At 36.4% G+C, this 13916-nt stretch overlaps 1 protein-coding gene across 1 annotated transcript in view; it reads right to left on the reverse strand.

The window, feature by feature from the left end:
• Positions 1–13916, reverse strand: part of SPATA1 (spermatogenesis associated 1) — a 70161-nt gene that overhangs the window by 39548 nt on the left and 16697 nt on the right. Inside the window, 3 exon segments of the mRNA XM_061411441.1 lie at positions 5067–5298; positions 5391–5444; positions 13359–13476. Of these exon segments, the coding sequence (XP_061267425.1) occupies positions 5067–5298; positions 5391–5444; positions 13359–13476 (404 nt within the window).

The raw sequence follows: 13916 nt of genomic DNA on the forward strand, positions 1-13916 counted from the left end.
ATATTTCAGGCTAGTAGACCATGGTCTTTGTCACAACTACTCAACTCTATCATTGCAGTGCAAAAACAGTCATTGACAATATGTAAATGAAAGGGTATGGCTGTGTTCAAGTAAGTTTATTTATAAAAAAACAAGCCGTAGGGCATGGATTTAAATTTAAAAAAAGGTGTTTTCTGACCATCAACCTACAGTAACCACTAAATGCTTTTTAAAATGAGGAATAACTAATGAGCCAATGGTGGAGATAAAATTGAATAAAAAAAAACTACTCAACAAAAAAAAAAGCCAAGGAAGAAACAGAAAACAGATGAGACAAATAGAAAATAAATAATAAAATGGTACATTTAAAACCAACCACATCAGTAATTACATTAAATGTAAATGGTCTAAACACGCCTAATATTAATAAAAGGCATAGTTGGTCAAACTGGATTAAAAGGTAAGGTATATATATATGTTGTTTATAGGAAACCCATTTGGAATATAAAGTCAGATAAAAGTTAAATAGAAAAAGATATACCATCAAAAAACTAATCAAAAGAAAGCTAGAGTGATTATATTAATATCAAAGTGAATTTCAAATTGAAGACCATTACCAGAGATAAAGAGAAACATTACATAATAACATAGAATTCAATTTTTTTCAAGAAAACATAACAATCCTAAATTGTGCATACATCTCATAAAGGAGCTTCAAAATGCACAAAACAAAACAGAGCTGAAAATATCAACACTCATCTCTGTAATTGTGAAAACATGCTGACAAGATTTAAGAATTCCTTTCCTCAAAAGAATCTAAAGAGAATAAAAAGACAAGCCACAAACTAAAATCTAGAGTGAATTATATAGAAATATACACACACACACATACACATACAAACAACTGCTGGAAAAATATCTGTACATATTGTCACCCTGCTTTAATAACTTATATGCAAAGTACATCATGAGAAATGCTGGGCTGGATGAAGCACAAGCTGGAAACCAAGATTGCCAGGAGAAATATCAATAACCTTAGATATGCAGATGACACCACCCTTATGGCAGAAAGCAAAGAGGAACTAAAGAGCCCCTTGATGAAAGTGAAAGAGGAGAGCGAAAAAGTTGGCTTAAAACTCAATATTCAGAAAACTAAGATCATGGCATCCAGTCCCATCACTTCATGGCAAATAGATGGGGAAACAATGGAAACAGTGTCAGACTTTATTTTTTGGGCACCAAAATCACTGCAGATGGTGACTGCAGCCTTGAAATTAAAAGACGCTTGCTCCTTGGAAGAAAAGTTATGACCAACCTAGACTGCATATTTAAAAGCAGAGACATTACTTTGCCAACAAAGGTCCATCTAGTCAAAGCTATGGTTTTTCCAGTAGTCATGTATGGATGTGAGAGTTGGACCATAAAGAAAGCTGAGTGCCAAAGAATTGATGCTTTTGAACTGTGGTGTTGGAGAAGACTCTTGAGAGTCCCTTAGACTGCACGGAGATCCAACCAGTCCATCCTAAATAAAATCAGTCCTGAATATTCATTGGAAGGACTGATGCTGAAGCCGAAACTCCAATACTTTGGTCACCTGATGTGAAGAACTGACTCATTAGAAAAGACCCTGATGCCGGGAAAGATTGAAGGCAGGAGAAGGGGACAACAGAGGATGAGATGGTTGGATGGCATCTCTGACTTAATGGACATGAGTTTGAGTAGGCTGTGGGTGATGGTGAAGGACAGAGAGGCCTGGTATGCTGCAGTCCATGCAGCTGCAGAGTCAGATATGACTGAGCGACTGACTGAACAACAACAACAAAATGAATCAATATTTAAGAGAACATAAAATAGGCAAAACACTTGAATGAAGACAAATCCAAATGGCCATGAAACATATGAAGAAATGTTTAAGCAAAGAGAATGACTAGAAAAGAGAAATAGAATATTTGGAATTATAAATTCAGTGTAAGGGTTTAATAGCTGATTAGACATAGCTAAAAAGAGAATTGGTAAGGTAGATTTGGAAGAAAGAGGTGAACAAATTATCCAGAATGTAGTCTGACAGCAAGATTATGGTTCAACGGGAACTTTTGATACAACTTTTAGAAACAACTTTTTGTTACTGGGTACAGTCACTTTGGAAAACACATGGAAATTATTTAGTAAAGTTGAACATATACATACAATGCTAATTCTAGGTATACTTTTTTGAGATTCTTTTGCACATATGCATTTAGGACTCATGTACAAGAATGTACAAAATAGCATATTTGTAATAGCCCCAAATTGGAAACCAACTGTCTGTCAGCAGAATAGGTAAATAAATCATGATATGATCATACAATAAAATATTATACAACAGTAAAAAGAAATGAAATAGTATTATACATGACAACATTGTTGAATCTTTCAGTTATAATGTCAAGTAAAAGAAAAAAGTTTCAATATGATTATAAATAAAATTCAAAAGAGACAAAACTAAATTATTATTAAGGAATACACATTGAGGTTGTAATAAAACTATTAAAAAAGTAAGAAAATAATTATCTCAAAAAATCAAGTAGGACTTCCCTGGTGGTCACTGGTTTGGAATCCACCAACCAATGCAGGGGACATGGGCTTGATCCCTGGTCTGGGAAGATTCACATTCCACGAGGCATCCAAGCCTATGCACCACAACTACTGAAGCCCACACACCCTAGAGCCAGTGCTCTGCAACAAGAGAAGCTACCACAATAAGAAGACCGTGCACTGTGACTAGAGAGTAACCCCTGCTAACTGCAACTAGAGAAAGCCCGCACACAGTAACCAAGACTCAGCACTGCAAAAAATATATAATTAAAAAAAAATCAGAGCACTCTTTTTATTGGGGAAGGAGGAAGAGTGACCACAAAGAGGCACACAAGGTTGGAAAGCTCTTTTAAGAAGCATAGTGAAATATACCAGTCAGAGAAAGACAAATACTATATGTTATCATTTATACATGGAATCTAAAAAATAAAACAGATGAATATAAGAATAACAAACAAACAAAACACATTCCCTGAGAAACAGCCATTAAACTTCTAAGAAGATAGTAGGATAAATGCATGTATTTAGAATGCATAAATTTAGAATTTATTTAGAATATATGCATTGTATTTAGAAAAATGTTGCTTATAGCATCATTCATAATAGCAAGAATATTAAATCAAGGTTATATAAACAAATATACCACAAGAGAAGTCTATAATGATGTAGATCTATATTTATTGGCATGACATGTCTGTGACATTTTCTAAAAGAAGAGGATTTAAAAGAGTTTGTATGTGTCCTCATTTTTCAAAAGTTAAAACATATTTATATGAACTAAAAAAAAATTGGAAGAATATACACCAAAATACTAACAGATACTAATAGCTATGGGCTTCCCTTGCTGGTAAAGAAACTGCCTGCAGTGTGGGAGACCTGGGTTCGATCCCTGGGTAGGAAGATCCCCTGGAGAAGGGAAAGGCAACCCACTCCAGTATTCTGGCTTGGAGAATTCCAAGGGGTTGCAAAGAGTCAAACACGACACAGCAATTTTCACTTTCACTTTACAACAGCTATCTCTGGATGGTGAAACTATTGTTAATCCTTATTTTCTTCTTAATAGTTATTGATGTTTCTAGAACTTTTAAAAATGAGCATACACTAGGCTCTCAGTTAAATTATAGTTAATTTTTTTGATGTGAAGCACCAAGAAATTAATACTATTTAAAAATTACAATTACACAAAATTCATAAGATTAAATATTCTCAGTCAAATACTTTTTGGGGGTTTTGTGAAAGTAGCATAGTTCAGGGACTTGGCCAGTAGCCTAGGGTGTAAAATATGATACTACTCATAACTTTATGTAGGGTAATTGCCTACTTCATTAGTTACTTGATCTTGTACTTTTCAGGACTACTGGAATTCCACAATTAACTTTTTTCCCAGGTGTTTTTTCATTTAACCTCTAATTGATACCATAACTGGAAAGCCATATATATAACTGCAGGGATATACCTAGATAAAAAAAATAAGGTAAAGACTCTCACTGATCACATTAAATGTGTGTATGCTCAGTCGTTTCTGATTCTTTTGAGACCCCACGGACTGTAGCCTCAGGCTCCTCTGTCCTTGGGATTTTCCAGGCAAGAATACTAGAGCAGGCTGCCATTTCCTCCTCCAGGGGCCTTTCCAATCCAGGGATAGAACCCGTGTAGCTTGTGTCTCCTGAATTGGCAGGTGATTCTTTATCACTGTGCCACTTGGGAAGCCCATGTTAAATGTACCTAAGGTTAAGCACACACACACACACACACAAGAAGAGGCTAAGTTTGGAATATCACTAGGCATAGTATAAACTTAGAATACAGAATGCAATAATTGTTATTATTGAAGATGAAGAAAAATGCAACTAATTAAGAATAAGTGTATTTTGTAGCTGTAAAGAGTGTTGTCATTAATTGAGGGGGTTTCATTTAATTCATAAATTTTTAGTATATTTGGTTTTCCATCACAATTTATTTGCTGTATGCAGCCAGGTAAAAAAAATCCAACTAACTTATTTCAATATATTCTTAGAGTGTAGTACCAGCTTAATTTATATAAGTTTGAGTTTTTAAAAACCTACCACTTTTTGAGAACTAAATTACCAGTAAGTTGGTATGTGTAATCATACAAAAATTTTAATCTTTGAAATCCAAATGTCTCCCAATATTAAAGTTATTTTGCTTTGGCCTGATACTGTTTGCCTGGATAAGATACTTCTGAACTTATAACAATAAGGTTTTATGTAACAATCACTTCCCTTCTCTTCTCCTTTAGCCTTAACTTTATCTGAAATTATAAAAGGTGGTAGACTTTGTGTTGTATTTTGATTTTATTTTTATTTTAGCATAGTATTTAGATTAGTCTTTTTTTTTTCCTCCCAACTCGTACAACTATTTTTAAAAATCCCCAAATTGAATTGGAGCTTTCCTATTATATTGCCTGTATTTGTAAGGCTAGATTTGCCCAGAGTTTGCCCAGACTTGACTATTAAAATGTACTATAACAACTTCATTCCAGTTTAAATCACCTTCTTCCTGATTCTTGTCAAGAAGTTCTTTCAAAGCATTTTCTAAAACACTAGGATCTGTTCCAGGTTCTTCCTTTGACAGAGTTACACTACGTGGTCTGTGTATTATTCCATCAGGCTCAGCAACACCATTATTAGTCTGCTGTTCATCTAAAGAAACTGCTGCTGATGCTGAATAAATATTTCCTAAATGATCCATTATAGGAAGCAAGTATAATTCTGGTTGAAGAGCCTAAAACATACAGGAAATTTAAAAATTAGTTTATAGTTTAAAAAGCAATAAGTTAAAAAATTAGCATAAATTTAAAATGTCAAATTACACACATATGGAGGAACAAATGATTTGAGTTTCAGTTCTGATTCTTGCTTTGTCCTCACCTAAAAACAAATGAAAAAATAATTGAAGCTTTTGTAGCATTTTCCAGTTACTTTTAACCTGTTTTGCAAAAGTTATATATCTGTGATATAAAAGTCACATCAAACAGTTGGTACTAAAGCTGGTAACTAAGCTAGATTCTAGAAAAGGTTAGAATATATCCTACTTCTGTTCAGTGTACTAAACATAATTGAAACTCTATGTTATTTAACAACAGTAATTATGGCTCTCACTTGCATGGACTTACTATGTGCCAGGCCCTATTCTAAATGCTTTACACTTACATATAAAGCTCAGTTAATCCTCACAGTTCCATGTGATAGGCATACATATTGTCTGTACGAGGCACAGATGAGAATGAGGCAAAGAGAGGTTAAGTATCTTGCCTAAGATTTTAGAAATAGGAAGTTTCCAAGTTGGGAGGCAAAACCAGGTAATCTAGTTCCAAAATCTAACTTTGTAAACTTTACTTCTTAAATGTTAGACCCACAGAGTTAATTTGTTACTTGTTTATTCATTCAACAATTACGGAAGGCATACTGTGTGTCAGGTAGTGTTCTACAGGGGATGGTAAACAATGTGAAATCCCTGCTCTCATGTAGCTTATATTCTACTTGGAGAGCAGATGTTAAAATAAACATGATTTAAGGTAGTGATATGTGTTTTATGAAAATAAAATGGAGTGATGTAATACAGAGTAGTTCAGAGAAAGAATATCTGAAAATTAGGTGGTCAGGGAAGGCCTTTTTAAAAAAAAAATAAAATACAATAATTGAACTGAGAACTGAATTATGAAAAAAAGAAGCAATCTATTTGAAAATCTGGAGAAGTGATTTCCAGGCAGGTACAAAGATGATGAAATAGATGTGAGTTTGGCTTCATGTGAGGACCAAAGGAAGATTTTTGTGGCTAAAATGTAGAACCAAGAAGAAAATACTAGTAGATGAAATCTGAGAGCCAGCCTGTTCCTGAGACTCTTCTTTTCTTTTGCATAGCCACTGTAAGACTCCTGGTTACAATTCCTGTCTCTGGTTTCTTAAGGCTCTCATCATGTTATCTTCTGCTCAAAAACTACAAAGTTTCAGGAAAAAAAAAAAAAAATCCAAATTCATTAACCTGGCATTCAAGACCTTCAACAACGTACCTTTACAATTGTCTACTATTCCCTCTCACACAATCAATGCTCCAGTAAAAACTGAACCACTCACTTTTCTGTAGTTGCCTGCTTAGCCACTTCCAAGCTCATTCTGCTTTCTCTACTCAGAAAGCTTCTCCCACCCAACATTTTTGCAAGATCAAATATTTATCTGTCAAAATCCAAACTGATGACCACTTCTTTCCTAAAGTTATCCATTTCACCTCTTCTCTTTCTGGAAGCAATCTCTTTTTCTTCTAAATACAGAGAATCAGTTCAGTTCAGTTCAGTCGCTCAGTCGTGTCCCACTCTTTTTGACCCCATGGACTGCAACATGCCAGACCTCCCTGTCCATCACCAACTCCCAGAGTTTACTCAAACTCATGTCCATTGAGTCAGTGATGCCAACCAACCATCTCATCCTCTGTGGTCCCCTTCTACTTCCACCTTTAATCTTTCCCAGCTTCAGGGTTTTTTCAGATGAGTCACTTCACATCAGGTGACCAAAGTATTGGAGTGTCAGCTGCAGCATCAGTTCCTCCAATGAATATTCAGGACTGATCTGGGGCTTTCATGGTGGCTCAGATGTTAAAGCATCTGCCTGCAATGCAGGAGAGATCCATGTTCGATCCCTGGGTTAGGAAGATCCCCGGATAAGGAAATGACAACCCGCTCCAGTATTCTTGCCTGCAGAATTCCATGGACAGAGGACCCTGGTGAGCTACAGGCATGGGGTCGCAAAGAGTGGGACACAACTGACTGACTTCACTTTCTTTGTCTTTCTTTTTTCCTTTAGGATGGACTGGTTGGACCTCTTTGCATTCCAAGGGACTCTCAAGAATCTTCTCCAACACCGCAGTTCAAAAGCATCAATTCTTTGGCATTCAGCTTTCTTTATGGTCCACTCTCACATCCATATATGTCTATTGGAAAAACCATAGCTTTGACTAGATGGACCTTTGTTGGCAAAGTAACATCTCTGCTTTTTAATATGCTGTCTAGGTAGGTCATAACTTTTCTTCCAAGGAGCAAGTATCCTTTAATTTCAAGGCTGCAGTCACCATCTGCAGTGATTTTGGAGCCCCCCAAAATAAAGCCTGTCACTGTTTTCACTGTTTCACTATCTATTTGCCATGAAGTGATGGGACCAGATGCCATGAACTTAGTTTTCTGAGTATTGAGTTTTACGCCAACATTTTTACTCTCCTCTGTCACTTTCATCAAGAGGCTGTTTAGTTCCTCTTTGCTTTCAACCATAAGGGTGGTGTCATCTGTATATCTGAGGTTATTGATATTTCTCCCAGCTTGTGATTTCAGTTTGTGCTTCATCCAGCCCAGCATTTCTCATGATGTACTCTGCATATAAGTTAAATAAGCAGGGTGACAATATACAGCCTTGACATACTCCTTTCCCGATTTGGAACCAGTCTTTTGTTCCATGTTCAGTTCTAACTGTTGCTTCCACCTGCATACAGATTTCTCAAGGGGCAAGTCAGGTGGTCTGGTATTCCCATCTCTTTAAGAATTTTCCACACTTTGTTGTGATCTACACAGTCAAAGGCTTTGGCATAGTCAATAAAACAGAAGTAGATGTTTTTGTGGAACTCTCTTGCTTCTAGAGTTTTGCCAAGAGAACACACTGGTCATAACAAACACCTTCTTCCAACAACATATGAGAAGACTCTACACATGGACATCACCAGATGGCCATAACTGAAATCGGATTTATTATATTCTTTGCAACCAAAGATGGAGAAGCTCTCAATACAGTCAGCAAAAACAAGACTGGGAGCTGACTGTGGCTCAGATCATGAACTCCTTATTGCCAAATTCAGATTGAAATTGAAGAAAGTAGGGAAAACCACTAGACCATTCAAGTATGACCTAAATCAAATCCCTTATAATTATACAGTGGAAGTGAGAAATAGATTCAAGGGATTAGATCTGATAGAGAGCCTGAAGAATAGCAAGGAGAGATAAGAAAGCCTTCCTCAGTGATCAATGCAAATAGAGGAAAACAAAAGAATGGGAAAGACTAGAGATCTCTTCAAGAAAATTAGAGACACCAAGGGAACATTTCATGCAAAGATGAGCACAATAAAGGACAGAAATGGTATGGACCCAACAGAATCAGAGGATATTAGAGAGGTGGCAAGAATACACAGAACTGTACAAAAAAGATCTTCATGACCCAGATAATCACGATTGTGTGATCACTCACCTAGAGGCAGACATCCTGGAATGCAAAGTCAAGTGGGCCTTAGGAAGCATCACTATGAACAAAGCTAGTGAAGGTGATGGAATTCCAGTTGAGCTATTTCAAATCCTAAAAGATGATGCTGTGAAATTGCTGCACTAAATATGCCAGCAAATTTGGAAAACTCAGCAGTGACCACAGGACTGGGAAAGGTCAGTTTCATTCCAATCCCAAAGAAAGGCAATGCCAGAGGACGCTCAGACTACCTCACAATTGCATTCATCTGAGACACTAGCAAAATAATGCTCAAAATTCTCCAAGCCAGGCCTCAATAGTACGTGAACCGTGAACTTCCAGATGTTCAAGCTGGATTTAGAAAAGGCAGAGGAACCAGAGATCAAACTGTCGACATCCGTTGGATCATCGAAATATATAGAATATGCTGTTTTAATTATTTGTGTATTTTGTCTTCCCACTACACTGAATATTCTTTAAGGGAAAAATCTATGTCCAATTCTTTTTATTCTCTCATTTTGTATAGAGAAAAACATCAATAACTATTTGTTGAAAATAATAAATTATTAGAAACAGTTTAGAATTTGATTTTAATTATTGTTAGATCACTTCCAATTTAGGATTCTGTAGTTGATATTTAGTAATTTTAAATATCATGAAAAAGAACAAAAGTAATTCTTTTTCTTCCAAGATTAAGGGAAACTAACTTAATGATCAGTAAATTAATATTCTGTGTATGGAACAGAACTCTATGACAAAATGTTCAAATCTAGTAGATAAGCCCAAGAATTCCAATAGCAAATTCCTCTACAGTACTACTTTGGGGGGATGTTTATTTTTTCCATTATCACTCATTATTTAATTTTTTTCAGTAAACATTTAAATGCCTGTAAGTGCTAAAACCCTTGTTAGGCACTCATAAATAAAATAGTGAATAAGGTCTTTGCTCACAGGGAGCTACAGTCTAGGCAGAGTTAAATGTTAAACAAATAACCACATAAACAAATACATAATAATGATATGTTTAAACTAGAGTAGAATAGGAATAAACTGCATTTTAGAGTTTCAATTCAGTTCAGTCATTCAGTCCTGTCCAACTATTTGCGACCCCACAGACTGCAGCACACCAGACTTCCATGTCCATCACCAACTCCCAGAGCTTGTTCAAACTCACATCCATCACGTTGGTGATGCCATCCAACCATCTCATCCTCTGCCATCCCCTTCTACTGCCTTCAATCTCTTCCCAGCATTAGAGTCTTTTCTAAAGAGTCAGTTTTTCACATCAGGTGGCCAAAGTATTGGAGCTTAAGCTTTATCATCAGTCCTTCCAAATGAATATGCAGGAATGATTTCCTTTAGGATTGACTGGTTTGATCTCCTTGCAGTCCAAGGGACTCTCAAGAGTCTTCTCCAACACCACAGTTCAAAAGCATCAATTCTTCAGTGCTCAGCTTTCTTTATGGTCCAACTCTCACATCCATACATGACTACTGGAAAAACCATAGCTTTGACTAGATGGACCTTTGTTGGCAAAGTAATGTCTCTGCTTTTAAATATGCAGTCTAGGTTGGTCATAACTTTTCTTCCAAGGAGCAAGCTTCTTTTAATGTCAAGGCTGCAGACACCATCAGTAGTGATTTTGGTGTCCAAGAAAATAAAGTCCGTCACTGTTTCTGTTGTTTCCCCATCTACTTGACGTGAAGTGATGGACTGTATGCCATGATCTTTATTTTTTGAATGCTGAGTTTTAAGCCAGCTTTTTCACTCTCCTCTTTCACCTTCATCAGAGGCTGTTTAATTCCTCCTTGCTTTCTGCCATAAGGGTGGTGTTATATGTGTATCTGAGATTATTGCTATTTCTCTGGGCAAACTTGATTCCCACTTGTGCTTCATCCAGCCCTGCATTTCACATGAAGTACTTAGCATATAAGTTAAATAAGCAGGGTGACAACATACAGCCTTGACATACTCCTTTCCCAATTTGGAACCAGTTTGTTGTTACATGTCAGGTTCTAACTGTTGCTTCTTGATCTGCATACAGATTTCTCAGGAGGCAGGTTAGGTGGTCTGGTATTCCCATCTCTTTGAGAATTTTCCACATTTTGTTGTGATCCACAACAGTCAAAGGCTTTAGCTAGTTAGTGAAACAGAAGTAGATGTTTTTCTGGAATTCTTTTGCTCTTTCTATTATCCAATGTATGTTGGCAATTTAATCTCGGGTTCCTCTGCCTTTTCTAAATCCTGCTTGAACATCTGGAAGCTCTTGGTTCACGTACTGTTGAGGCCTAGCTTGGAGCATTTTGAGCATTACTTTGCTAATATGTGAGATGAATGCAACTGTGTGGTAGTTTTAACAATTTTTATCATTGCCTTTCTTTGGGATTGGAATGAAAACTGACTTTTTCCAGTCGTGTGACCAGTGCTGAATTTTCCAAATTTGCCAGTATATTGAATGCAGCACTTCAACAGCATCTTTTAGGATTTGAAATAACTCAGCTGAAATTCCATCACCTCCATTAACTTTGTTCGTGGTAATGCTTCTTAAGGCCCACTTGACTTCACACTCCAGTATGTCTCGCGCTGGGCAAGTGATCACACCATCATGGTTATCTGCATCATTAAGATCTTTTTTTGTATATTTTGTGTAATCTTGCCACCCCTTTTTAATATCTTCTGCTTCTGTTAGGTCCATAACATTTCTGTCCTTTATTGAGCCCATCTTTGCATGAAATGTTGCCTTGGTATCTCTAATTTTCTTGAAGAGAGCGCTAGTCTTTCCCATCCTATTGTTTTCCTCTATTTTTTTACATTGATCACTTAGGAGGGCTTTCTTATCTTATCTTATCCTTGCTATTCTTTGGAACTCTGAATTCAGATGGGTATATCTTTCCTTTTATCCTTTGCTTTCCCTTCTCTTCTCAGCTATTTTTAAGGCCTCCTCAGACAACTCTTACCTTTTTGTATTTTTTTTTCTTGGGGATGGTTTTGATCACCACCTTCTTACAATGTTACAAACCTCTGTCCATAGTTCTTCAGGCACTCTATCAGATCTAATCCCTTTAATCCATTTGTCACTTCCATTGTATAATTGTAAGGGATTTGATTTAGGTCATACCTGAATGGTCTAGTGGTTTTCCCTACTTTCTTCAGTTTCAGTCTGAATTTGGTAATAAGGAGCTCATGATCTGAACCATAGTCAGCTCCAGGTCTTGTTTTTGCTGACTGTATAGAGCTTCTCCATCTTTGGCTGCAAAGAACATAATCAACCTGATTTCGGTATTGACCGTCTAGGGATGTCCATGTGTAGTATCGTCTTCTGTGTTGTTGGAAGAGGGTGTTTGCTATGACTTGTGCGTTCTCTTGGCAAAACTCTGTCAGCCTTTGCCCTGCTTCATTTTGTACTCCAAAGCCAGATTTGCCTGTTACTCTACGTACCTCTTGACTTCCTACTTTTTCACTCTAGTTGCCTATGATGAAAAAGACCTTTTTTTGGGTGTTAGTTCAATAAGGTTTTTAGGTCATCATAGAACCATCCAACTTCAGCTCCTTCAGCATTAGTGGTTGGGGCATAGACTTGGATTGCTGTGATATTGGTTTCCCTTGAAAATGAAAAGAGATCATCCTTTTGTTTTTGAGATTGCACCCAAGTACTGCATTTCTGACTCTTGTTGACTGTGAGGCCTATTCCATTTCTTCTAAGGGATTCTTGTCTACTTAAGAGTTTAAATAGGGAAAGTCTTGATTAGAGAAATAAACCTTACATAAATATGAGAAACCAGAAACTTTGAGATCTAATGGTTTGCTGGACTGAGATTTCAGCTAGGAAAACTCTCTATTTAGAAAATCCTGCCCCTGAAGCTACAAATAGGAGTGTTCAATTGAGAATAGCTGATTCCTGCCCCATCAAATACAGTATATTGGAGTCATTCCACATCAAAGAAGGCTAGCTGTGGCCTAACAAATGAGAATCCATTTTTTTCCCCACAAGTGCTCATTTAAAAATCTTCTAATGCTATTAAATTTAAAAATATATAATCACATTTAAAATTTGCCTTTATTTTCTCCCCAGGGAAATTTACACACCAGTTCAGTTGCTCAGTCGTGTCCAACTCTCTGAGACCCTATGAATCGCAGCACGCCAGGAGTTCACCTGTCCATCACCAACTCCCAGAGTTCACTCAGACTCACGTCCATCGAGTCAGTGATGCCATCCAGCCATCTCATCCTCTGTCGTCCCCTTCTCCTCCTGTCCCCAATCCCTCCAAGCATCAGAGTCTTTTCCAATGAGTCATCTCTTCACATAAGGTGGCCAAAGTACTGGAGTTTTAGCTTTAGCATCATTCTTTCCAAAGAAATCCCAGGGCCCCATATTTTAATGCACAGTAATATACCAGAAAGGCCCATCTTTTCTTGATGATTTGTGTGCTAAATGATATTTCCATTTTGTTATGATTGAGATTACATATTGCATAGTATATTAAGGAGTTGAGTTGATAAGCATTTAAGAAAGAAAATTTGTTAAAGTATGCTTTTCTTTAATCAAAAGGAAAAATTAAGAAAACTTACTACAGCTAGATTATTTCCAATGCATTTGAGAAATAAAAATTTCTCTGTGACAGCTTCTTCACCAAGGAACTCACTGAGACGCTCCCTCAGGTCTTGTAAAGTTAGGTGAGGAGATACTCTGAAATATCATGACATTGCCTTATAATGTAAAATAAAATGGGTTTCAGCTATAATAAAGATTCAAGAGCTTTAGTATTTTATCTCCAGTCCAAATACTAATTTAACATATCATATATAACTTAATATATTGTGTTTCTACATTGCTTGGAACTTTGTAGGCTTGAAGGCTGTAAATTTTTTTTTTACAAAATGGTTAAAAGTCACTTAATCAATAAAATCATTAAAATTTTAAATTATCCAAATGTACAGTTTATAAAAGTCCTTTCTGTACTGAAAAGGACTTATTTTCTTTTCTCATCTACCTTCAGTTTCACTTTTCTCATCTACCTTCAGTTTTTTTATTAAAATAAAACCATGCAATGATATTTATATAATATTATATGTATCTTAAAGAAGGATTTAGCCACAGATATTTATTTTGGAAGTCTGACAGTGTTA

The sequence above is a fragment of the Bos javanicus genome, chromosome 3 (assembly GCF_032452875.1).
Source record: "Bos javanicus breed banteng chromosome 3, ARS-OSU_banteng_1.0, whole genome shotgun sequence".
NCBI classification, from domain to species: Eukaryota; Metazoa; Chordata; class Mammalia; order Artiodactyla; family Bovidae; genus Bos; species Bos javanicus.